The sequence below is a fragment of the Peromyscus maniculatus genome, chromosome 15, assembly GCF_049852395.1.
Source record: "Peromyscus maniculatus bairdii isolate BWxNUB_F1_BW_parent chromosome 15, HU_Pman_BW_mat_3.1, whole genome shotgun sequence".
In the NCBI taxonomy this organism is placed as follows: domain Eukaryota; kingdom Metazoa; phylum Chordata; class Mammalia; order Rodentia; family Cricetidae; genus Peromyscus; species Peromyscus maniculatus.
Window position 1 is genome coordinate 31,048,638 of NC_134866.1, and position 26,918 is coordinate 31,075,555.

The 26,918-nt window shown below is 37.1% G+C and overlaps 1 protein-coding gene across 3 annotated transcripts in view; it reads left to right on the top strand.

The window, feature by feature from the left end:
• Nucleotides 1-26,918, top strand: part of Nipbl (NIPBL cohesin loading factor) — a 173,611-nt gene that overhangs the window by 48,967 nt on the left and 97,726 nt on the right. For all 3 annotated transcript variants that reach the window (XM_042261454.2, XM_042261453.2, XM_076551803.1), the window contains exons 2-3: nucleotides 23,269-23,411; nucleotides 24,510-24,675. In XM_042261454.2, coding sequence (XP_042117388.1) covers nucleotides 23,348-23,411; nucleotides 24,510-24,675 — 230 coding nt within the window. In that variant the 5' untranslated portion in view covers nucleotides 23,269-23,347. The remainder of the gene's footprint in view (nucleotides 1-23,268; nucleotides 23,412-24,509; nucleotides 24,676-26,918) is intronic.

Below are 26,918 nucleotides of genomic sequence, written 5' to 3' on the forward strand. Positions count from 1 at the left end.
TTATTGCAGGTGACTGAGCTTGCTGAAATAGCATTACTATTTTGGTTTTGTTTTTTTTTTTTTTTTTTTTTTTTCGAGACAGGGTTTCTCTGTGTAGCTTTGCGCCTTTCCTGGAACTCACTTGGTAGCCCAGGCTGGCCTCGAACTCACAGAGATCCGCCTGGCTCTGCCTCCCGAGTGCTGGGATTAAAGGCGTGCGCCACCACCGCCCGGCTTAGCATTACTATTTTAATATTCCTCTTTAGAAATTTTAGTCAGGAACGAGTTAGAACTGAGAATAGAACCAAATCTCAGCATTTGTTTTTAGTTTCTTAGAAATCATTAGAATGATTAAAATAAAAATAAATTTTGTATTTTATATGTTTTAAAGAAACATTTAAATGAAGAAAGAAAAAAAAAAAAGCCGTGTGTGCAAGTCTATGTGCCACAGTGCATGTGTGGGTACCAGAGGACCACTTGAGAGAGTCAGCTCTCTCCTTCTACTATGTGGGTCCTGAGGATGAAACTGGTCAGGCTTGGTGGCAAGTGCAAGTGGATGCACTGAAGCATCTCACCAGTCAAGGGAAGATGTTTCATACTAAGAGGGATTACTATCTAGATAAAAGGCTTTGTTCTCTGCAACTTTATTGGTGTGTAATTTACATGATAGAAAGTTCATGTATTGTACATCAGTAATTACATGGTTTCCAGTCTTAGAATTTTACATCACTCCATGAATTTTTCCTCAAAATACAGAGTCATTCTCAACTGCAGTGCTTATTCCAGGCAGCCTTGCCACTCTGTGTTTCTACAAATCTTTCTAAAATTTTGTATGATAGTAACCACACAGTATATTCTGGTCTTTCATACGGCTTCTTTCATTCACAGCGTAGCATGTGTTATGATTTGGCTTCGCTTTACCTCTGCATTCTGTTTAATTGTATTGATTTATCTTCTTTTGTTTCTCCACTTACAAACTGGACAAACATCTCATATCTCATTTTTAAAATGCATTATATTTAAAATCTTTATATTTTTGTTTCAAAATTTTAATTGCTATTTTTTTGCTGTTACTACACTGGCTAGAGCCTACAGTAAAAGCAGTCATTTAAATGGTTTTTTAAAATCTTGTTTATTCTAATGTTTGAAGGATAGATGTAAACTTTTCTATATGCTTTTAATTAAATTGTAGATCCTTTATATTCCCATTTTTGGTATTTTTTAAATTAATTGACATATCTTATCAAGCGTTTTTCTGTGTCTTTTGAAATGATCATATGACTATTTCTTTTTGAATATTATGTTTAACATCAATTAAACTATTGACCTTGTATCCCCAGGATAAACCTTTACTTAGTAATCCTGTAGCATCATTTATATATGTTGCTGATTTGGGTTTGCTGATATTTTTAGACAATTTTTATGTCTGATTTCCTGAGGACTGTTGGCTTGTAGTTTTGTTAAGTTTTTGGCTGGTTTTGCTGTGCCAATACTGGCTTCATGAAAATTAGTATTGCTTTATATTTTCTGAAAAATATTAAAAAATTACTGTTGATTATTTATGTTACAACCTTCATTGGTAAAACCAGTTATTCCTGGGCATTTCATGGTGTGAATGAGCAGTTCAATTTCCTTATTTGCTATCTACAGATCTAGTTAGATTTTCTTTCTTGTTGAGTCAGATTTTGTAATTTGTCATTCTAAGAATTCTTTATAAGTTATTTAATTTGTTTAAAGTTGCTCACCATATTCTCTTTTAATTTCAAATAGTCTTCTTCATTCTTGCTTTTGGTAATTTTCACTCTGTCTTTTTACTTTCTCGGCCATTGTCAAAGGAATTGTCAAGTTTTAGGGGTTGTTTATAAATCACCAACTTTTTCACTGCTGTTTCTGCTCTGTTTTTTACTTATTTTACTTTAATTATTTCTTTTCTTCTCTGCTAATACGAGTACCCTGATGATTTCAAAAAACAAAAAATGTTTGTCTTGTTTTTGTCTTTCCTCCTACTGCTGTACATATTCTCAGCTGTGCATTACAGTTGTCAAGATTTACTTAGTCTCTACTCCCATTCTTTCTTAAACATACTCTTTACAGCGTGTCATTTTCAAAATGTCTTTTCAGAGCCACCTAGAACTTCTTCCGTCTTGTCAGTTCTAGCCATCAGGTCTCAGTTAATATGTTTGTTTACTCTTGAAGACTCTTCACCTGGCTTCCAAGACACAACATTGTGTTATAATTGCTATATCAACAACGCTGAAAGCACAAAGCGGACTAGCTTCTAATTTTTCTTTTTACTTATTTGTCCTTAGAATATATCCTAATATAATGTCTTCCTAGGGCCACCATAACAAATTCTTACAAATCTGGTGATTAAGAACAGCAGAAATGGTCTTTTCAGTTTTAAGGGCCAGAGATCCCAAACCAAATTATCAGTAGACCTATTTTTCCTCCAAAGGCTCTGGAGAAGAAACTCTAGCTTCTGGTGGCTCCAGGTATTTCTTCTCTTGGGGCTGTGTAATTCCAAACTTACTCTGTTTACATTGCCTTCTATGTGTGTCTAGGTATCTATCATTCCTTATAATAAATTTACATTTATATATTCTCAGTAGAGTTGTTGGGAGGGGTCTTAGTTAGGGTTTCTGTTGCTGTGAAGAGACATTATGACCATGGCAACTCTTATAAAGGAAAACATTTAATGGGGTGGTTCACTTACAGTGTAGAGGTTTAGTCCATTATCATCATGGCAAGAAGCAAGCATGCGGGCAGACATGGTGCTGGAGGAGCAGCTGGGAGCTCTTATATCTTGACCTGCAGGCAGCAGGAAGTGGATTAAGACACTGGGCATGGTTTGAGTATACATGAGGCCTCAAAGCCCATGCCCACAGTGACACACTTCCTCCAACAAGGCCACACCTACTCCACAAAGCCACACCTAATAGTGCCACTTTGTTTGTGGGCCATTTTCTTTCAAACCACCACAGAAGGAAAGGAGTCTACATTTCAACTCACCGAACCCAGAAAATTTAGTAGTAAGTACCCTGGTACTACTGCTTTCAAAGTTCCTTGAATTAATTTTTCTTTGTGATAGTAATGATAATACATCATTTGTTGCTAATTGTGTTTGGTTGCAGGATTTGCTTTTTCTCTATTAATAATGGTAACTTTGGAGTATGCTTAACATACATAGTTAAAGAAGTCAAAGTTTTATTAAGCAGCTATACTTTGAGTCTCTCTCTCTCTTTTTTTTGTTTTTTTTTTTTTGTTTGTTTGTTTGTTTTTTCAAGACAAGGTTTCTCTGTGTAGCTTTGCGCCTTTCCTGGAACTCACTTTGTAGACCAAGCTGGCCTCGAACTCACAGAGATCCGCCTGCCTCTGCCTCCCAAGTGCTGGGATTAAAGGTGTGCACCACCACCACCCGGCTCATTAACCTCTTTTTCTTATGTTATTTATGGGTAGCTATCTTATTAGTTTCAAGTTTTTTTTCTTTTTTTTTTTAATCAAGCAGTTGCCTGTCCATATTCTTAATTTTCCTTCATTAGAGAAAAAAATTACACTCTGTATACTTTGTAATATGTTATCTTTTTTTTTGCTGGATATATCCTAGAAATTATTCCACATTGGTTAAAGGTATTTTCACAGGTGTGTGTGTGTGTGTGTGTGTGTGTGTGTGTGTGTGTGTAAGAAGAGAGACTTTTTTAAATAATATTTTACAATGCCTATTTATGCCTATTTACTTAAGTTAGCTTTTTATGCCTATTTACTTAAGTTAGATATGGTACCACGCACCCAACATTCTAGAGACTGAGGCATGAAGATCACAAATTCAAGCCAGCCTTGGCTACATAGTAAGACTATCTAAAAAACAAAAACAAAACAAAACAAAAACCCAAAGAAGGAGAGGGGAGAATGAGAGTATGCTGCCCAGGTTGTGCTTGAACATACAATTCATTTGTCAGGTCTTCCTGTAGAAATGATACAGGTATGATCTACTATGCCTAGCTTTCATGTATAATTATGTTAAATATTGCTACATTCAATTTCATTTTGCGTTCTAACTAGTAGTGAGAGTAGCTGTTTGCCAGTCTCAACAAGAGCTATTTGTCACTTATGTGGTGGGCAAGATTTAAAACCTTGCTGTCTCAGTGTGGTTTCAGTTTGTGTGTCTACTATTAGATGTGAAATTGTCGTCTTTATTGTAAAAGCTGTTTCAGCTCTTTTCTTTTTAATCTGAGAAACTGATTTTAGTGTTCAGTTCTACATCTTGATAGTTTTACAATGGGTAGTTTGTTTAAGTTTATTTGTTTTACACATTTAAAATGAGGGTGAAACTTACTTGTTGAGCTATTATAAACAGTAAGTGGAGGAAAAATCATATAAGTAACTGTCAAGGTACATGGCTCACAGTAAACAAGATTATTTCTCCTCATGTATACCTCAGAATATAGGCTCTGTGTTGCCATTAGTTAGGCAGCCTGGTAAACTTGTTCATATATAACATTTCTTTCTACAAAGGTCAATTTGCAGATTATTGAACAATAGGAACTTTTTGAAATATTGCCTAATATAAGGTGTTCGTTAGCTTTTTGGCTTTCAGATCTTCAAAATTCTATATGTTCCATACAACATTTATCTGTAGTTAGTAGCACTAACTACTATAATTTTATAATTTGGGATCACAATCCACTCATCCATGCATGCAGTATTGGCCTTCCTTTGAAGACTGTTCTGTCTTGTCTGAGGCATCTGTATAGAAGAGGAATGTTTGGGGAATTAGCCTCTTTCTTCCCTTTCTATTTTGCTTTGTTGTTTTGCTGTGGTCTTACGTAGGTGAGGCTGACTTCAAACTCACTGTATAACCACAGATGATCTTAAACTCTTGATCATCCTGCTTCTACCTCCCAAGTATACAGGTTCTAGGATTACAGGTATGTGCTACCACACTGGTATGGGTAAAGTTCTTAAAATTATGTCAGATGCTGGAAAGAATGTTCAGCAGTTATGAGTACTTGTGGCCCTTGCTAAGGACTGGTGTTCAGTTCTCAGCACCTACATAGTGGCGCACACCATTGTAACTCTAGATCCAGGGGATCTGGCATTCTTTCTGGGTTTGGCAGGTGCCTGCACACACATCATACACATAAACTCACACAAGTATACACACGCATGCACATGCACATAAAAATTAAGCAATGCCATTTTATTTTTTTATTTTTTTATTTTTTGGTTTTTTGAGACAGGGTTTCTCTGTGTAGCTTTGTGCCTTTCCTGGAACTCACTTGGTAGCCCAGGTTGGCCTCGAACTCACAGAGATCCGCCTGCCTCTGCCTCCCAAGTGCTGGGATTAAAGGCGTGCGCCACCACCGCCCGGCTACTGCCTTTTTTTTTTTTTTTTTTGGTTTTTTTTTGAAGCAATGCCATTTTAATGTGTTTGATTAACCATATATACTTTTGCCCTAAAGAATACCAAATGTTTTCAAATGTTACCCATCTAAATTTTTAAAAAGCACAATTTTAAGAAAGTGTGTCTCTAGAGCACTGATTGTACGTGCTCTGCCCATTCCCCTGAATACTTTACATTTTAATCTTAGATAAATCAAGTCATTAGATGTATTATCTATATGCCTTCTATTATTTGGTCTCCTTATAGCTTCACTTGTTTGATATGAATTTTTTTTTTTAAGAGAGAGAACAGGACAATTCATCCAAAGCAAATCTTCAGGGAGAGTGGTTTAGTTAGGAATGCTATCAAGGCCTTTCCCATGATATCATTCATCTAGTCCCAGTTATTTTTTATATAATAGACTTTTAATTAATTAGTTTAATTTTGTTTTTATGTGTAGTAGTGTTTTGTCTGCATGTATGTCTGTGCACATCATACATGCAGTACCCATACAGGCTAAAAGAGGTTGTCAGATCCCCTGGGACTAGGGTTACAGACAGTTGTGAGCCACCATGTAGGTGCTGGGAACTGAACCTTGGTCCTCTTTAAGAGTAGCTGATGCAGGCCGGGCGGTGGTGGCGCACGCCTTTAATCCCAGCACTCGGGAGGCAGATCCAGGTGGATCTCTGTGAGTTCGAGGCCAGCCTGGGCTACCAAGTGAGTGTGAGTTCCAGGAAAGGCGCAAAGCTACACAGAGAAACCAAAAAAAAAAAAAAAGAGTAGCTGATGCATTTAACCACTGAACTATCTCTTCATCCCTAAGTCCCAGTTCTTTATGAGAACTTATTTGGGAAATGCCCCTTATAACATCTTAAAAAATTATATTTTTGTACAATTGCTTTTATATATATATATATATGAACAGGATATTTTTCTTTGTCTTGCTAAGTGTAAACTTAATTTTCATTTGAGTGTTAATATATGAATCTTTGTAGAAAAATATAATGTGCCTTTTGTTTTTATTTATTTATTTTTTTATTTAGATGGATTATTTGCCCTGAATTTTTCACTCATTTATTTTTATCATATATATTCTGTAATGAAGTGGGATATGATGTTTATGTGTGATATTATGTTTGTGTGTGTTATTATAGCCTCACTTGCCCAAGCCAGCCCCTTAAAGTTTTCTGAGATGCTTATTCTCCACATCCAACTGGCCCCCGAGTTTGGTCTTTATATATCCAGTTCTTCCTGTCTACCATTGTGGCCTGTCTTTAGAGGTCTCATTGCTTCATTACCATATTTCTTACTTGCCCTTCCCAGCTGTAGTTTGTTGCTTTCTACATCTTCCATAACGTGGCTGTAGGATACATTCTAATTCTAGGGCTGTTTAACCTATATGTAGTTCTGTCCTTTTGGCTCTTAAACCTTCTGTGCAGTTTTGCATCTGTTTGACTTTCCACCTGCTTTTCCTGCATTTCTGTCAAGCTCTCAAATACCATTACAAATGAAATTTCCCCAGAATTTTTTCCTTATCCCTTTCCCAATAGTTATTAGTATGGTCCATGCATCAACAGCACTGGTATCATTTGAGGAAATTATTGTAATTTTTTTTTTGTTTTTTTTTTGGTGTTACATGAGACATAGTGAGTAAGAAACTTTGGTGCTACAGCTCAGCAATCGTTGGAACCCAGTGACTTTCAGATCTTAGCGTGTATCAGAATCACATGAAGACTTATTTAAGTACCAGTTCTCATTCCTGAAAGCTTTGGGCTCAGCGGATGAGATGAATTGCATGAATACTCCAGTTTTTTGCTTCTCCCTGTAACCAAGCCCTTTGGCATGTGACTGTTGAGGTGCATTTCTCCTACCCCCACAAAAACAGGAGCTGTTTCCCTGCCCCTTGACTTTCAGTTTGGCACAGGTCTTGCTTTTACCCCTGAAGTGAGTGAACGAGACATGACCAAAAGTTTGAAAAACATTTGCAGTATTGGGCTTGTTCATCTGTGCCTCTCCCATTTCTAGGAGACTGAAATGTCTAGCCTGCCTGTGGTTCCAGGCTAGAGGCTGTGGGTCTAAACGGGTATATATATATAAAATGTTTAGAGAAATGGAGTTTGTCTCCAGTTCACTTTCAAATGGTTAGATATGTATACATGTGTATGCTTCTGGACACACCATAGAAAAAGAGGAAAGAGATGATGTATATTAAAATAGATGAGGCAAGATGCAAACAGTTGGTTATTCTTAATAAAGCTTGTGGTAGTTTCTTACATATTTAAATTCATATTAAAAGTTATCTCCTCAACCTGAAATAAGCAAAAACATTTTAAACTGGAAAAGTTCTGTCTGTTAGTTATACAACAAAAATCCAAATCTGCTAATGTAAACTTTTGATTTTTTTTTTCTCAGTATAAAAAGCTTGTAGAAACAGTCTCCAGTTTTTGATAATGTAATTTACTTGTTTTTAACTTACGGTGGTGTAAAAGCAATATGCATTCAGCAGAAGTCATACTTTAATTTCTGAATCTTGATCTCTTAGCGAACTAGTGATCTGTAAGTACTAAAACACCTTGCTAAGCAGCAGCAGTGAGCCTCAGCTCCCAGTCAGTAATGACATCCTGAGGGCAAACAACAGATACTCAGTTGCCAAGCTACCAGGTTCAATAGATTAGGTTTATTAATGGTATATTAATGTATTTCGAAACAGTGACAATTTCAGCTTTAGAGCTTGCTTTGATTTAACCAGCCATGTATGCACTATTGGGTTGGGGTATTCAATATGTGTGTGTGTGTGTGTGTGTGTGTGTATGTGTGTGTGTACACATGAAACTACTATGACACTTGACACAGACTTACTCAGTTATTGTAAGAAGTACATCGTTGTGCTCTGTAGCAGTCTTTCTTGTCAGACTATCTTTGGACCACCAGCCCACAAGTAATGACCCAGAGACTTATTAATTATGAAAGCTTGGCCTCAACTTAGGCTTTTCCCCAACTAACTCTTATAACTTCATTAACTCATATTTTTTATTCTGCATTGTACCATGTGGCTTGGTTACCTCTTCTTAGTACAGCACATCTGACTTGCTCCGGGTCTGCTGGTGAAATTTTAGATTCCTCCTCCCAGTTTCTCTCTCTCTGCCTGGAAGTCCTGCCTATTCTCTCCAGCCTAGCTATTGACCATTTAGCTCTTTATTAGACCAATCAGAAGGTGCCTTAGGCAGAGACCCATCTTTACAGTGTAAACAGATGTTCCACAACAGTGCTCTTCTGTAGCAGTACACCTGTGCTCTTCATCATTAACCTCCAGCAACTACTAATCTGATTCCAGCCTCATTATTACAGTGTTTCTTGTGTTACATAAATGGAATCATATAATGTATAGCCTTTAGAGGAGCATTTTTCCACTCAGCATAATCCCCTTGAGATGTCCAAGTTACTGTGTGTGCCTATAATTTGTGCTTTCTATTCCCAAGTAGCATCATTCATTCCTTGTTAGGGATCCACCACAATTTAACTGCATTGAAAGATGTTTGATGTTTCTAGCTTTGGGATATGACAGCTAAAGCATCTATGAGTGTTTGTGTCCAGGTTTCATTTCTTAAATGTAAAAGGGTATACACTTGCCTTTTATTTAACATTTAGGTCTGTCCTTTAAAATTTATTCTGAGGCAGTTGATTTCAACTTATAGAAGATACTTTTTCTTTTCAAGGGCTTAAAGCTTTTTTTTAATCTGATAGACACATTCATAATAATTCAGATTAACTTATTTCTTAAGGCAAGGTCTCATTAGGTAGTGCAGGATGGTCTTTAACTCATGATCTTTATGCCTCAGTGTCCTGAGTGCTAGGATTACAAGCATGTGCCATCATACCTGGCTTTAAGTTAAAAGTCCAAGTCTCTTCTGAGACTCACAGTATCTCTTAACTGTACCCCCTGTAACAAAGCAATTATATACTTTCACAATTCAGCGGCACAGATTATACATTACCATTCCAAAAAGGAGGAATAGGAGCACAGTGAGGAAATACTGGACCAAAGTAATGCTGAAATCCAGCAAGGCAAACTCCAAATCCTGTAGCTTCGTGTTTGATGTCAAAGGGCTTCGATAGCTTCATCTTCCCAGCTTTGCTTCCTGTGTGCAGCTCTCCTTGACAGATATCCCACAGGTCTGGTGTCTCTAACATCTAACATCTTGGGGTCTCTGGCACAATCTGGACTTCACTCACAGCTGCATGCGATGCCCTCAGCAGTTCTCTTTAACTAGGGAAGATTTCACAAGTCTTTCACTCTTGTGTCCTTCATGATTCTAAAGGCAGACCACGTGGACGACACCGCCAGGTTTGACTGCCTGTTTGGGATGGAGCCTGGCCTCCTTGAATCATTTACAGCAGCTTTCCTTTGTTGCCTTTTTGGTTGGACAGAAAATTTTTTAGGTCTTTTTACAAGTTGGAAGCTTTGTTGTGTCCAAAATGTGTGGTGTCTTCAGCAGTAGTCTTACCTTCAGTTTATGGGAGGCAACCAGCAGCAGTGATAGTCGCCTATATTGTCTCTTGGACTCCTGACCAACAATTCAAAAGGAAATTGTCCATGCCTGGCCCTGGAGGTTTGGTTAGATAAGTCTAAGGCTTTTGGGAGGGCATCATCACCCCTCATGACATAACTTCATTTTATATATATCTCATATCCTCCAGGGTCTAGCTGGGTGAATGTAGTTCTCATCCCTCATCAAGGATACTTCTCTTTAAAACAGACAGACCAGTCTAGAAAACCACAACCAATCAAAATGCAGAGTTACACATCTACAACACAACTCCTGCACCCACCGTTTATGGATCACTGTGAAAGAAGGCGTAGAAAGACTGTAAGAGCCATAGGAACAGAGATTTTTTGCTGGGAGATTTTGTCTCCTAGAAATGTCAGAATCTATATCCATGTAGTCTGTATGGCTAGCTAAACACGATGACCAAGAGACAGTACATTCAGGAAGAAAGCTCACATGCCTCAACCCAAGACAAAGAACTAAATGCAACAAAGAATGCTAAGTGAGAGAAATAGTCTTTCCCAGGGAAGAGCACAACAGTTAGTTATCCAATATCAAATGGTCAGCCCTGAAAACATATATACAAGTAAAATTATTTAGACTGAGCAGATTGTATTTAGGTACACATGTATGTGTTTAACAACAATTATAATATCAAAAATTATTTTTTTTCAAAAATGCATGTGTATATTATGTATATATAATATGTATTTATTAATCTGTATTTGTGTGTATGATTTTAACTAAACATAAAATAATACGATGCCCCTTTGGCTTTTTCAAACATCCTTGGTGTTATTCCCACTGTCTATGTTGCCATCCCTTCCCCCTCCCGAATCTTTCCCATTTCCTCATCATTGCACTTGTGTCCTTCTGTAGCTACCCCCACTCCCACCCCAACTGCCGTCCCCTTTCCCCTTACTCCTGTTTATTCTGGGCTATATACTCACATCTAAGAATTCAGAGCTAGGATCCACAAATAAGAAAGAAAATTTGACAGGCATGGTGGCATACATCCTTAATCTCAGCATTTGGGAAGCAGAGGTAGATGAATCTCTGTGAGCTCAAGGCCAGCCAGGACTACATAGTGGAAGCCTACCTCGGGGGAGGGAGGCAGGTAGGACAGAGGGGAGAAGAGGAGAGAACATGGCTGAACGAGTGGATGTAGAGTGTTAAGTCATTCAGGCATCTGCTGAGGAGTGGTATAGCTAGGTCATATAGTAGATCTAGACTTCCTTCCAGGAGTTCTCCACCAATTTTCAATCCACCAACAGTTAATAATTGGTCCTTGCCAGTGGTGTTTCCAGCTGTTTTCTTGATCTTAGCCACTCTGAAAGGCATAAGAGGAAATCTCAAAGTAGTTTTAATTTTCATTTCCCTAAATGCTAAGAATGTTCAACACTTTAAAAGATATTTCTTAGATATTTTTATTTCTTTCAAGACCTCTGTTCAGATCGATAGCCTACTTTTTAGTTGGGTTGCTTCTTTTTGTGTTTTGTTTGTTTGTTTGGTTTGGTTTTTTTGAGACAGGGTCTCAACTATGTACCTCTGGTTGTCAGGATCTCACTGTAGACCAGGCTGGCCTTGAATTTATAAAGATCTGCCTGACTCTGCCTCCTGAGTGCTGGGATTAAAGGTGTGTGCCACCATGGCCCGTTTGCTTATTTTCTTGACTCCTTTTTTAGTTCTTTATGTGTTCTGAATATTAATCCTCAATCAGATTCATAGCTGGCAGAAATTCTCTCCACTCTGTTGACGTCTTCTTTACTTTGCCGCACAGAAGCTGTTCAGTCTTATGAGGTCATATTTGTCTATTGTCGGCCTTCATTCCTGGGCAAATGGAGTCCAGTCAGAAAGTACTTACTACACCTCTGTATGTTTTATTATTGAGTGTTTCCCTTTCGGGGCAGCTTGCTCACTTCTTCCAAGTACAGTGAAAGCCAGTTCTCAGGCTACCTATGTCTTCTAGCAGTCTCACCTTAAGGTCTTTGATCATTTGTAGTTGGTTTTTGTGCAGGTCAGAGGTAGAGGTCTAATTCATCCTTTTACATGTAGGCCTTCAGTTTCCTCATAGATGCTGAAGTTTCAAACAGAAAGAAGGAAACTTGTAAGTTAATTATCCTTGGGTATACTACGTTGAGTCCAGATAAATTAGTATTACAATTTAAATTAAAGTGTTTTGTTTGCTTTGCTTTTCTATTTCTATGTAGTAGCTGGTTGTGTTAAAATGTCATTTGAAAGCTAGGTAGGTGAACTCCTGTAATTCCAGCACTAGGGAGGCTGGGGCAGGAAGATCAGGAGATTATACTTCAAAAACCACTATAATTCAGGACTAAATAAGCGGCTCATGGTTAAGCGCACATACTATTCACATACCGATCTTACAGAAGATCCACATTTGCTTCCCAGCAACCACATGGCAACTCAGAACCACGTGTAACTCCAGTTCCCGGGGATCCACCCAAACATGTAAAATAAAAGAAATATTTTTTAAACATAATTTGGGAAATCTCTTTGTATCCCTCTTTTCTGTACTCCTAATTTTTGCTTATTTCCTACACAACAAGAATCCTTTATGATGTGACAAGGGTTCCTTTCTTGTTCATCTCACTGTCAAAAAAAAAAATCAATTCTGTATCATATATCCCAGACAAAGTGAATTGCTAGCAACCCAAGAACATATAAAACAATAAATAAATGAATGAATGAATGAATGAATGAATGAATAAATAAATAAATACTCAAGTCATCAGGTTTGTTCCACAAGCACTTGTACTTGCTGAGACATCCTGACAGTCCTGTTTGTTTTCTGAAACAGGGTCTGGGTCTGTAGCCCAGCTTATTCTTGAGCTTGTGGTCTTCCCGCCACTCACTTTCCTGCCTCCCAAATACTGGGGTTATATTACATGAACTACTCCAGGAGAAACGGTGTATTTAGACTTCAGTGTAGACAACATTGGTAAGAGCAGTTAAAGAAAAATGGAAATGAGTCAAGAGATATACACTGTAGACCCTAGGACTCACTATCATTAACATGTCACTTCTATTCAAGTTAGTAGCTATACAAATTTATATACCTGTCATAACCCCAGTAAAGTTTTTGAAATTGTCAAAATGATTGTAATCCATCACTGTAAAATCCCTAGAACCAGAGTGATTTTTAAAAAAAAGAACAACCAGTATAGACTAACATTACCTAATTGCAAAACTCACTACAAAGTGATAGCAATCAAGACAATGTGATATTTAAAGGAGAGAGTTGAGAAATAGAACCCACTCAGCATTTGGAAACTGAGGGTTTATAACAGCATAAAAACCAGTCAGTCTAAAAAGATGGACGTTTTTCTCAAATGTTGATGTAACATCTGAGTATTAATATCCAAAAAAAGAAAAGCTGAAATAAATTCCATACTTTCCATTAAATAAAACTCCTATAAGAAAAGTGAGAAAAATCATTATCTGTTTGCATTAACTAGAAAGTTCTTGTAACACCAAAAAGTACCATTTACAAAACAATAAATTGATAAATTAGACTTTATCATTAAATTAATATTCAGTTCTCTAAAGAATGATGTAAACTAATGAGAAGCTGAACAGAACAGAAAATATTTGCAAATTTACATATGAAAGGACTTATATAAACTTCTCAAAGTCAGTACAGTTGCTAGCCTCTGCTCTAGATTTTCACTTAACCAAAATAATCATCATCACCATCATCATCATCATCATCAAAGCAGAAGCTGTTGATTAGATGGCTGGAGTGAGCAGAAATCAGAGGTGTAGGTACTAACTGGAGTTATCAGCATGGCGGTGCTGATTTTTGTTTGTATTGTTTTTTAACTGGAGGCTGAGGAGATCAATAGGGGAATGAGGTCAGGGAGATGCCAGTGGAGAATCCAAGAGGAGCACAGTCAGAGTTTATATTGTTGTTTTGGAAGACAAGGGAAGAATTACTCTGAAAAAAAGAGTAGTAGTCAGTTGTGTTGATTTTTGGGGACAAATTATGTGGGAACTGAGGCTTGCTTGTTCATTGAATTTAGCATTGTCATTGTGATTACTGACTGTTTTGTGGCATTTGGAAATGATATGAGTGAATATATAAATAGTGTGGGTCAAGATCACATTTTTGTTTGGTTTCATTGGGAATAGGGAATGTTAACCAGGTAAGTATTTTGTTCTGATTAGAATGATTTGATAATAAAAAAAAAATACAAAAGGATTGCTTGAATGGTATCTTTCGATTAGGGCAAAAAAAGAGATTAAGATGCAGATTATGCACATGTAATCTGATTTTTTAAAATAGTCTGTGTATTCTTTTGAAGTTTTTTTCAGATAATTGTCTTAATGATCTTAAATGTACATAGGTGTTATGTCTGTCTGTGCACCTTGTATGTGCCTAGTGCCTATGGAAGCCAGAAGAGGGCATTAGGTCCCCCGGAACTAGAGTTACTGATGGTTGTAAGCCTCCATGTCAGTGTTGGGGTCTTCTGGAAGAGCAACCAGTGCTCTTAACTAAGCCTTTGATCTCACCTCTTTAACTTGAAGAATTTACTAAAATATCAGAATCTTACCCCATTTGTCATCACACTGAGTTGTATTGATTAATGAATTGCTCACAGATCTGTGTCATATTAGGATAAAAAAAAAATCAAAGTTGCCATAGTTTCTTGAAAAGGTTTGTGGGTCAGAGATGGGCACTTGACCTAAAGGCTAGCCTGACAATTCTCATGTTTTGAGAACCTGTCTCAAAACACAAGAAGTAGAAAGTAGTAGAGAGGAGAAGGGAGGGACAATTTTGAGGCAGCCAGATGTCACTAGAGGTATCAAGGCTAAAGCTCTTTGTAATTTAATATTAATACAGAAGTTTCTCTATGTCCAAGTTTTCCTTAAATTTTGCATGCATCAAAAGAAAGTTTTACAGTGTGAGCACTTTACACATTACACACTCATCATTTCTTGCTTTCTAGTGATGTTGACTCATCAGTTTGGAAAATGTGGCCGAGTTTCCCTAAAGTAATTTATTAAATCTGATTTTTTTAGCTTTCCCACTTACAGTAGTTGAAAGTCTGCCCTCTTGTGGAGTTCTTAGATTACAGATTAAATTTCATATTGTCCAGAGATGTTTTGTTCCAAACCTGAGAGCTAACTCTTAGACATTTAAAACCAAAACTTAATTTAGAAAGATATAAAAGAGTGGTTTTATTTTGCACTTCTAATACTATTCATTTCTGTTTAAGAAGCAACCTTTTAAGATAGTCTCAATTTGGGGGAGCAGATCTTAGAGACAAGTTATTTCATTTGCAGCATTAAAAAAAACAAATTATTTTTATGTTGGGAGAGGATAGACTAGGAAACTAAAACCTAGCACTTTTCTTCAATGAAATCTTTTTAATTTTGCTTATTTGTTTATTTATTTATTTTGAGACAGGGTCTCATTTAGCCCTGTTCTTAAACTCATATCCTTCTGTACTTCCAAATGCTGAGTTACTGAGCATGTACTACTCCACCCTGTTTATGAAGTGCTAGCAATAAACCCTGGGCTTCTTGTGTGCTCCGCACTCACTCTGTCATCTGAACTGCACCCAGAACTCCACTCTATAAATTTAAAGTTATCATTCTGGGATCCAGGGCTTTTTTTTTTTCTAATGCAGTTTGTATATTGAGATGGTAGACTTTGTCTAACTACTCAGTCCTCACTATGTCCAACTGCCACTTTTTAAAGTCAGTTCATGTGAAATAATTGGGGGGATAAAATAGGAAAGAAAGCAAGTATCAAGGCAATTTTTCACAACAAGCACAACTTCATTTTATAAACTGCTTTTGAAAAATTGCAAATCCCAACCTGATTTTCTTGGTGGTGGTTAACTTTTCCCTATATAATAAACTCAGTGATATAAGTATACCCTTCTATGTTGTGTATGTACACTTCGTTATACATAGTATGATAGAGCTACATGATTTAGGCATGGATACAGAAACAGTATTACCATGATGACTACAGGGGGCTTCTAAAAGTGAAGCAAACTCCCCAGAGTAGCTTTGTTTCATTTTATATTTTTCTCACTTAATGGTGGTAATTTGGAATTTTAGAGAGGCAGAAATGTTTTAAAAGAAGTAACTTTTCACAGTGCAGTAGGGCAGGGGGTTGCTGATTGATAACTGTTTTTGAGCTAGGATTTGAGGAAGATCCATTCATCCATGTATGAATATAATGGAGGGAGGGGTGGGATCTGTTCCTAAATAGCAGATAAACAGAATCTGAAGATAGTTTGACTAAAATGAAATGATTAAGTAGTGCAACATAAGATTTATTTACTTAACCTCTGTAGCTTTTGAAGTTTTATATCCCACACATTTCCCAAATAGATTTGAAGCCATTTATAAACTTAAATGTAATATTAACTGAAGTAATCAAACATATTGGTGTGTGTGTGTGTGTGTGTGTGTGTGTGTGTGTGTGTGTGTGTGTGTTCTTGTGTTCATCCTGCCCATGTAGATGTGTATGAAGTCCAGAGGTTGATCTGGAGATGTCTTCTTCAGTCACTTCTCCCCACTTTTTGAAACAGGATCTCTCAACCTTTGAGCTTGCCATTTAGACTTTGCTTGGCTCACCAGCTGGCTTTCCCCCAGGACCTGCCCATCTATACCTAGTCTAGTGCTAGTCTCACAGGTAGGCAAGCATTGTACGCACTGTCCTAAAATATGCTAGCTTTGAGTCTTTCGTACACCGGACAAGTTTTACATTAACAAAGGAGGAAAAGCATCAACTAGTTAAAATAGTCCCTATTTATGAAATTTGGGTCAAAGATCAAAATAATTTTTATAATCTCATGATATAAAGATTTTGCATTACCGCATCAGACATTTGTATTCTATTCTCCCTCTCTCTCTTTCTCTCTCTCTCTCTCTCTCTCTCTCTCTCTCTCTCTCTCTCTCTCTCTCTCTCTCTCCCTCCCCCTCTCCGTCTCCCTCTCCCTCTCTCTCTCCCTCTCCCTCTCCCTTCCCCTCTCCCTGCCTCCCTCTCTCTCTTTCTCTCAAGATTTATTTATTATGTGTACAGTGTTCTTCCTGCATGTATCCCCTGCAGGCCAGACAAGGGCACGGGATCTCATTACAGATGGTTGTGAGCCACCATGTGATTGCTGGGAATTGAACTTAGGACCTCTGGAAGAGCAGTCAGTGCTCTTAACACCTGAGCCATCTCTCCAGCCTGTATTCTATTCTTGGACTAGGCTCTAATTATTTTTCTCTGAGAACTTAAACAAATACTTAGCTTTTGAAAGAACTTTTACTCTTTTTTTTTTTAACTGTTATTGGCTTTTTTTTTTTGACATAACAATGTAGGTGAATCCTTGTATCCTTGAATTCTAGCCTTTTTATGTGCCCAAGAATATAAAACTGGTTTAGAAACACCTGAATTCAGGCTGATTGTGGTACCAGAGGTGTGCGATCCCACCACTCGGTAGGCTGAAGCAGAAAGATTGTGATTTCAAGGCCTGGTCTATATAAGGAGATCCTTCAAATAAACAAACAAACAAACAAACAAACAAACAAACATAAAAGAAATGGAAAACACTCAAGTTCAGATCTTATCTCTGCTTTCTACCCATGTAGCTACAAACTATTCAGATCCTAAGACTTAAATTTTAATCAGGGAAGTAATGATAATCATTATAATAACCTTATGATATAATTAGGAAAGGTGTGTGTGTGTGTGTGTGTGTGTGTGTGTGTGTGTGTGTGTGTGTGATGGGTGTGTGCGTGCATGCATGTGAGGATGAGACCCAAATCTAATCATAAAACTCATTTGTTTCATAGACCATATGCACATAGCCTGAAGGTAATTTTAAATAGTATTTTGTATATACCTGTGTTTTACCTGTTTAGCCTGCGTGTCTGTGTATGCCAAGTATATGTGCCGTGGCACATGGGAAAAGGTCAAGTAGCTTTGTGAAATCAGTTCTGTTCTACCTTTACACAGGATCACACTTAGGTCACCACAGACTCAGCAAGCTATGTTACCAGCCCAGAGTTACAAGCTATGTATGCCTGCGTTATAAGTCACCGTCACATGATGTCAGTTATGGAATTTTCCCCTTATAGCATCACGTCAGTGCTAAAAAACTTAAGTTTTTGAAACATTTTTTATCCTGTGTTATTTAACAGATATCCTGTGTTAATATATGGGTTACTTCCGGAACTATCCCTGGGTTTAGGGAAGTGGGGTTGTTGGTTATTTTTGTGCTGCTGGCATTGATTGTGCCATGGCTTTGGGCAGGTGAGTCAAAAACTACGATTGAGCTACATTCTGTAGCATAACTGTAATTCTCACCATTTTTGTCCATTTCTTAGTTACCAGGTTCCTACTTTTGAAATCTCCAGTTAAATATTATTGACATTTAATCTAGATTATTTAAGTCCAGAATTGGACAGTTATTGCATACTAACACTGTAGTATCCTCACAGAACTTTTTGCTTTTGTTCTCTCTCACTACTATCCCATCTTCCTTTTGATTCTTTTATTACTCCTGAGTTTGTTTTATAGCAAGACTATGAGAAGGAGAGAGTCAACCTTATGTGATAGACTCTTTACAGGCTTTTCTCTTCTGACCACATGCTCTGGTCAGCCTGTTTATAAATATACCCTGTATGTTCGAGCTGGTATTCTTTAACATGGGGTACAACCCTTTTGTTTGCCCAGCATATAGTATCTGACACAAAACTGACAATGTATACATCACTGTGAAGAACCAAATAGTGTAGAAGTGTTGTTGTATTGGGTGCCTTGTAAAACTCAGGGAATTCTTGTATAGGTTTGTGTGAACTATTGATCAAATCTAACCTTTAACTGCACATTCAACAATATTAGAAAAAGAGTGCACCATATCTGTTTGTGTATATGTATGTATATATATGTGTGTGTTTGTGTATAATGTATGAATATCAATATGATAGTCTGAGATAACAAGCAAAATTCAAAGAAGTATATAGTAAGTTGTAATACACTTTTATTGAAACTTAACTACATTCCAAGCACAAACTTAAGTACTTTACGTGTATTGATTCATGTCATCTTCACAACAAAATTAGAAATAACAATTACCTGCCTCTTACAGAGATAAGGAATTGAGGTACAGAAGTATTAAATAATTTGTCTGTGGTTGCCTAGTAGACGAGCTTAAATAGCCCAGGTTTTTCTTCTTTAGCTGTATGTTGTGACAATGGTGATTGTATGTTTTAGCTATGTAAAATGTCCCTATGTTTGATAGCCTGGGTTTGGCTCCCACTGTATGATCTCAGGCAAATTCTTATCTTCTCGGGGTATCTGGTTACTCATCAAAGATTAGGTGAAAGTACAGTTAGGTGTTTTAAAGCAACTTTATAATATAGTAGCTGCTTAATAAACATCAGTTACCTTTTCTGCCCATTTTTCAGTACTAAAATGCTTTATGATGTATTTATGTGGGTGCGTATGTTTTGAGCCATGCATATGATATGCTTATCTACAGGGACATGCATGTGAGTGCGGGTACATGTAAGTTTGAGTGTACACTTGTGCACATATGGAAGTCAGAAGACAACCTCGAGTGTCTTTTTTTTTTAAAACAGGGTCTCACTATGTAACTCTGGCAAGCTTGGACTTAATTGTATAAATCTGGCTAGCCTCAAACTCACTGGGATCCACCTGCCTCTGCCTTCTAAGTGCTGGGGTGGTGTTCCACCTCACGCAGGCCAACCTTTTTTTTTGTTTGTTTGTTTTTTGGTAGAATTTCTTGTTGCCCATCTAGGCTATGTCGACTGGCCAGTTAGTCTCAGGAATCCACCTGTCTGTTACCATAGCACTGATACAGGTGTATTCCACCTACCAGGCTTTTAAAAATGCTAGTGGTGGTGGGGTGGGGTGGGGTGGAATAAGTATACGTGCATGTGTCCGCGAAGCCCAAAGAGAGAGTGGAGTACTATGGAGTTAGAGTAGCAAGTGGCTATGAGCCCCACTGTGGGTACTTGGACAGTCCCCTGGAGGAGCAGCAAATGCTCTGAACAGCAAGTTGACAACGGAGTGTGTTTCTAGCTGCCTACAGCTCCCCTGTTGGTGTTTGTTTCTGTTTGGTTTCTTGCACAAGTGCTGAGGTTAAATTCAGGTCCTTGTGCTTGTGCGGCAGGCTCTTCACAGACTGGGGTACCCCCAACAGTGTCCAAGAGATTTTCTAAAAGTGAAATTCTTTGCACAAGAGTACATGACATTTCACCCTTTGCTATAAGATACAAAGTCCTCCACAGAAATCCGTCTGCCATCAGGTATTTTATTGAAGACCCATACCAATTTGAATATTATAATTTTTGCCAGTTTTGTTTGTGTTTATTTTGCTGCATGGAGGAATCATAAAATATGAAGAGAAATGAAATGAATTTTTAAAAAGGAGTTGGCTGGGCGGTAGTGGCGCACACCTTTAATCCCAGCACTCAGGAGGCAGAGCCAGGCAGATCTCTGTGAGTTCAAGACCAGCCTGGGCTACAGAGCGAGATCCAGGACAGGCACCAAAACTACACAGAGAAACCCTGTCTCAAAAAAAAAAAAAATAAAAAAAAAAAGGAGTTTAAAAAAAAATCCTTGGCAAATACTTACAAGTTCCTTCAGAGTCATTATAGTATGCTAAATTGAGGTGTTTACAGATAATATCTTCCCATAACTAAGCAATCTTTTCCTTAAACCACAAGCCATTCTTAAGATCTGTTATTACTTAGTATATTTTGTTGATTTATTTATTAGTTCATATGGATATTTTCTGTTTTGTATTAGAATTTATTTCTGGTGTCATATAAGTAATTTTTATTAGAAAGTGGCAAGTCTATGAAAAAATACCATTTCTAGGTTAAGAGCACTGACTGCTGTTTCTAATAGAAAGCAACATTTCCACAGATTACTCTTAATAAGAATGGCTAAAATTCTAAGTATTTCTCCCAATTCCTGGTCTTCATACTCTTGGATCCCTGTGAAATTAATATAGTTGAGCCATGTGGTATATTTCGTCGGTTATCACTCGTTTATTATGTAGTTGAAGCACTGCTGCCTCTGTAGATACTGTTATGTCCTCCTGCCTTTTTTATTCCATTTTGAATTGACGTCAGAGTATGTAAATACATGCACACCACTAAGAAATATACAGTCTCGTGATTGGATTTGTTATTATTCCAGTTTATATGTGGTGGTCAATTTTAGGGTAAAATCCTTAGCTGGAGGTTGGATTTGCTGTACATACTACTTAGCAAAACAGAATAAAGTCAGGTACTCCCCAATAGAACCCTCTCCTTACTGTTAGTTCCTATCTGAATTAAATATGCTCAAATATGGCAAGTTACATGTACAGCAATGAGCTAAAAATGAGTAACAGTATTTTTGTGACGTTCTCTAAATCATTTGCATTTGATGGTTTCTTTCCAGTAGTTACTTAGGGTGCATTGGAATTTCCCTGTTGGCATAAAGTTAAAACAAACACATTGCTTTTTAGTGACCTGCTCAGGTTTTAATTTCTAGTCTGTATTTTAAAGTGTTTGATGTTGGTGCTATATGTGTAATATTGCTTACATTTCTTTAGTGAGACTTCGAATATCAAAGTGACTAACAAGGGAAGTTCACATTGGAGCAGGACTAGAGTATAGGCAATAGTAATTACTTCTTTCTTCTACTGTTTCTTGTGCCGTTTCTTTCAGTAGGCCCCCACCAACAGATTAAGTGACCCATCAAGGAAAGGTGTGTGGAGGATGTTTGTGTTACTTAGCTGCCCATTAATAAGTATATACATATAAAATTATTGAAAGAAGACAAGAAATTATTATAATGACAGGATAGCTATTACTTCTCTAAGGAATTAGGTGCTGTCTTTCTCTTTGGTCCTATGAATGTTCATTTTGTAAGTGCTAAGCCTTACATCTATATTTTGTGTGACTTGTTTGCCTATATTTATAATTTAAAATGTGTGGAACGATTCTGAGTACTACATATCTACTTTCAACAATATTGTTGTTGGAGGGGTTGGGTGTGGTGTAAGTGTGTGTGTGTGCTTAGCCACAGCATACTGTGCATGCAGGAGACAGCACAGGGAGCAGTCCCTCCTTCTACTGTGTGAGGTCCTCAAGCTTGCCGGCACCTGGCTTCACCCATTGAACCATTTTGCTTGCGAAGTTGGGTTAAGATGTATGAAAAAGGGAAGACAATTATATCAAGTGACTGTTTTGAAGTTTACAACCTAAAAACTTTTAGAGGTTCTCTTAAAAGTAACTAACAAATACAGTGTTGGAAATGGAAACTCTTAAAGTAGAAACAGTTTCTGAGAGCTGTAGCTCAGTGATGGAGACTTGTGTGAGGCCCAGGTTTCAGTTCCCAGTGTTGAAAAAAGTAAATCAATATCAATAATAGAAACTAAACTATTTAGTTTACTAGTTTAGCCCTTTAATGTAATGGTTGTAGCATATACTAAAGTAGTTTAATAAAAGCATGTTTTTAATTAATGCACAGATTATTGAAATGTTACTTTATCTTACATACAAAAACATTACTGAAGCCATAAGTTGAAACTAAGATTAGAAAAAAAAACCTCTGGAGACATTGAAAGGGAGAAAATGTTCAATATTGCAGGATATCCTTTATATATGTGTACATACATATTTTTTAGAGAAAGAAGATGAATTACATCATGATAAGTACTAAATATTGATGTTGAATTGTAGGATTTAGAATAAAGGAGGATAAAGTCTTTTTAGTAAGGAGAATATCTTAATGAGATACACACACACACACACACACACACACACACACACACACACACACACGAAAACACAAGAAGAATCCAAGAGAATTTGATGAGATTGTCTTCATAGAAGAGTTAAGTCTATTTAAGAGAGTGAAAACAGAACTAACTGGACAAGAAATTGAAGCCAGATTATTAAGTAAAAATTTTAATTAGAGTTTGGAAAGAAATTAGTGTTTATCAAATTTGATTGACTACCTCTCTCTAGCAATATATCCCAGTAGTTAGGAAACAGACTCTGAGCCAGACTGTGTCTTTTGAATTCCAGCTCCACTAGTTACTTTAAACTCCCTGTAATTTCTTTATTAGTAAAATGCAGAAAACAATAGTATCCCACTCTACCTGGGTTGTTGTGAGGCCTAAGTTTTAATGTATACAAAGCATTTTTCCAGAGCTTCATATGTGATAAGTGGTATATATGGATGACTTATTAAGTAGATTGAATAGAAGCTGAGATTTTTATGTTTTTAAATGATTAAGCATCTCTCTACTAGTCATATATTTAACATAGTTCCACAAATAATTCTGTTGTTTCTTTCTGTGTATGTTGCAGAGTTTGGGAAATGGGAAGTAATGACAGCTGGCACCTGAACTAAATACCTTCATAGGCAACACCATTCCAGAACTTCAGGATGAATGGGGATATGCCCCATGTCCCCATAACTACTCTTGCGGGGATTGCTAGTCTCACAGACCGTAAGTTTGGACAATTGATCTAATTTAAGTTCTATTATTTGCTAACATTCATTTTTAGAGACACTTAAAATTATCTTCAATGTTGTAAATAACAAAAATGTATAATATATTTGATTGATGTACATGTGAGAGTACCAATATTACTGTTGCCACCTAATACATAAATTTAATTTGTTTCCTTTTTCCTTAAGAAGTGGTAATAAGACCTTGGTAACAAAAATAAAGACTTTAAAAAATGATGCAAAGCTTTAAACTAAAGAATTGTGTTGACAAACAATAAGGACTTTTTTAGAAAGCATTGATAAAAACAGCACCTGAAATTGCTCTCCAACAATGAGAACTTGGCAGCCCATCTTACCTAAATTCTAGTGGTGCAGGGTTTTGAATATCTTGTTACCTATTGGTGTGAGCAGTATAATTATACTGTGGAGTTGGTTTGAAATTACCCCAAAAGCATGATACCTGATATTTTAGTTGGATTTCTTAACCTTTAGGCAAATTAACAAATCCTCATTAAGTATGCTGACATTAAATAGTGGAATTGTTGGTTTGATGATTCGAGTAGAATGGGAAAAAAGGAACTGTTTAGGAATTTATGGCAAGAATTTTTTATTGTTCTTCAGGAATGTTGTATTCTGAATGTTCTACTACTGTGAGCTATTCATTTTTGTCTGTCTTACGCTTTTAAAAATATGTTGCATATCAGTGTACTATAGAGTAAGGTATTGTTCTTGGTTTGTTGGTTTGAGAGTGCTACTGATCTGATCCGTCTTGTAGATAACTTGCCTTCTAATCTTATGTCTTAAAGTTGTACTTTATTTAGTTCATTAAAAATTTAAAATGAAAATTAAGCATGCGTATAAAGAAGCTAAGTATTTCCTAGTAATATGGTCTGCAGTGGCCTGTGGTGTTTTGAGAGGGATGGTTTCTTGGGTTGATTAAAATTTTTTTCAGAGTAAAGAGTAATGCTTTTCAGTCATTTGTCACATTGATACTTATAACTTATTTTTAGTCTTAAAGTTTGTAAACACATACACATGTATATAAAGACTTCTTGCCATCAGTCAATTCCTAATAATCTGCTTTTATTCTGAATAGTCCTGAACCAGCTGCCTCTTCCATCTCCTTTACCTGCTACTACTACGAAGAGCCTCCTCTTTAATTCACGAATAGCAGAAGAGGTGAACTGCCTTCTGGCCTGCAGGGATGACAATTTGGTTTCACAGCTTGTCCATAGTCTCAACCAGGTATCAACAGATCACATGTAAGTACAATCAATTTTCTATCTAAAAGTAAAAAGTTTTGGTCTTGTTAAGAAAAATCAGTGTTCCTTTTTAAGTAATTCCCCCAAACATTCGGATTTGTATTTTGGGGGTGTTTGTTTGTCTTGTTTTATTGTTGTTTGTGGTGGGTCTCGTGTGTCCCAGGCTGGCCTTGAACTTGCTGTGCCCCTTCTGTTCTGCTACCACTTCTTGAGTGCTGGTAATTCACGTGTGTGCCACCATGCTCGGCTGATGTGGTGCTGGGACTCAGATCCAGGGTTTCATGGGTACTAGGTATGCACTCTGCTAGTAAAGCTATATCCTAGCCTACCTTTGGTCTTTGAGACAGCCTCACCCTATAGCCCAGTCTGGCCTTGGACCCACTGTCCTTTTCTTGCCAACCTCGCAAGGGCTAGAGTTATGTCTGAGTCATCTATCATGCAAATTCATACACTATCTTTAATGTCAGTACCCGTCCAGGAGTGGTAACTCGCCCCGTTAATCCCAGCATCCGGGAGACAGAGGCAGGCAGATCTCTGAGTCCGAGGGCAGCCTGGTCTACATAATGAGTTCCAGGCCAGCCAGGACTACCTAATGAAATACTATCTCACAAAAGAAAGAAAAGAAAATGTCAATATCCAAGTGAGAGTAGAGTCAATTTTGATGAGACATTCAAGACATTAGGTAGGCTAAGGTCAATTTATGATAGTAGTTTTGACCCACACACGTCTATGCAGATCTTTTCAACTTGTAGAAATGATCTTGATATCATCTGCATAAAGATTTAAATGTGCTCATAAAACTTAGCCCCCCTTTTCTGATAGTATTGGAGTAATTAAAATTTCTAGACACTGTGGAGTATGATGCTGAGTATATTGAGAACTCAAAAATTAACTCCACGGGAAGTAAAATATTTTTCTTGGAATTGACTGTAGCATTTGAACATACGTGTGTATTTTCATACAGTAAACTTTTAAAAATAAAATTGAGCTAAACAATAAGAGTGTACTTAATAAGTTTTTCATTATGAAAGTAACACATACTGTGCAAGCTTAACAACACAAAAATGTATTTAACAGTAAAATCTGGGTGCAGAGAGATGATTCAGTGGATGCAGGCAATACCTGCCACTCAAGCCTGATGGGACCTGAGTTTAGTCCCCAGAATACTCATAAAGGTGAAAGGAGAAAACCAACTCTGTGTCATGACATGTGCATCCCTGTACATACACACATATAATAGCAAACTTTTCTCAAGTAAGAGCTGCCACTTTTATCCACTGTATTCATATAATCTGCCATTCATAATTAATTTATCACATTTAAAGATTCATTATTTAGGGAAAAGAAGAAACATATTTGATGCAATATATTTTGGGGGACAATTTCCAAGTTGATTCTGTTGAACTACTTATTAAATGTGGCCTTTCTGGTGGAGAAACTAAGAAAATGACTGCTTACAGCCAGAAGGAAGTATAATGTTTATATTTTAATCACTCTAGAAATTAAATTGTCTAGATATTACATAGTTGCTTATGCCTGTACATACTTTGCAGTATTTCTGAATATTTAAAGAGATAGGGAAAAGGCATGTAAAAAAATTAGGATTTCTTTGTTTTTTGTTTTTTCAAGACAAGGTTTCTCTGTGTAGTTTTGGTGCCTGTCTTAGATCTCACTCTGTAGGCCAGGCTGGCCTCGAACTCACAGAGATCCGCCTCGCTCTGCCTCCTGAGTGCTGGGATTAAAGGCGTGTGCCACCACCGCCTGGCTTAGGATTTATTTATAGGAAGTTTCTTTAAGATTATTCCCAGAAATCATTGAGTCTTTGTGTTGGGTGCTATTTTTTAGGTCTTTACTGCTGGATCCAATGAGTTGCTGTGCATGCATGCATACATGCCTGTGTATGTGCCAGTGTGAGTTAGTTTGTGGAGGTCAAAGGACAACTTTCAAACATCAGTTCTCAACTTTTACCAAGTTGAAGCAGCATATAGGACAGTGATATCTAGAAAGCAAAATTGAGTCTATTGCCATGCCTCCATGAACACACCCAGTGAATGCCCTCTGAGCTCAGAAGCTAAGCAGGATTGTGCTAAGGGTTTTTAGACACTGTTTACAAACAGCCATGTCTACTTTCATTTGCTAATTACTTAGATATATACTGAGAATTGCTACTGTGTTTATTTTATCACTGTTTGGTTCTACCCTGTACCATGACTTTATTTGAAAAACCAGTATAAGATAGGAAA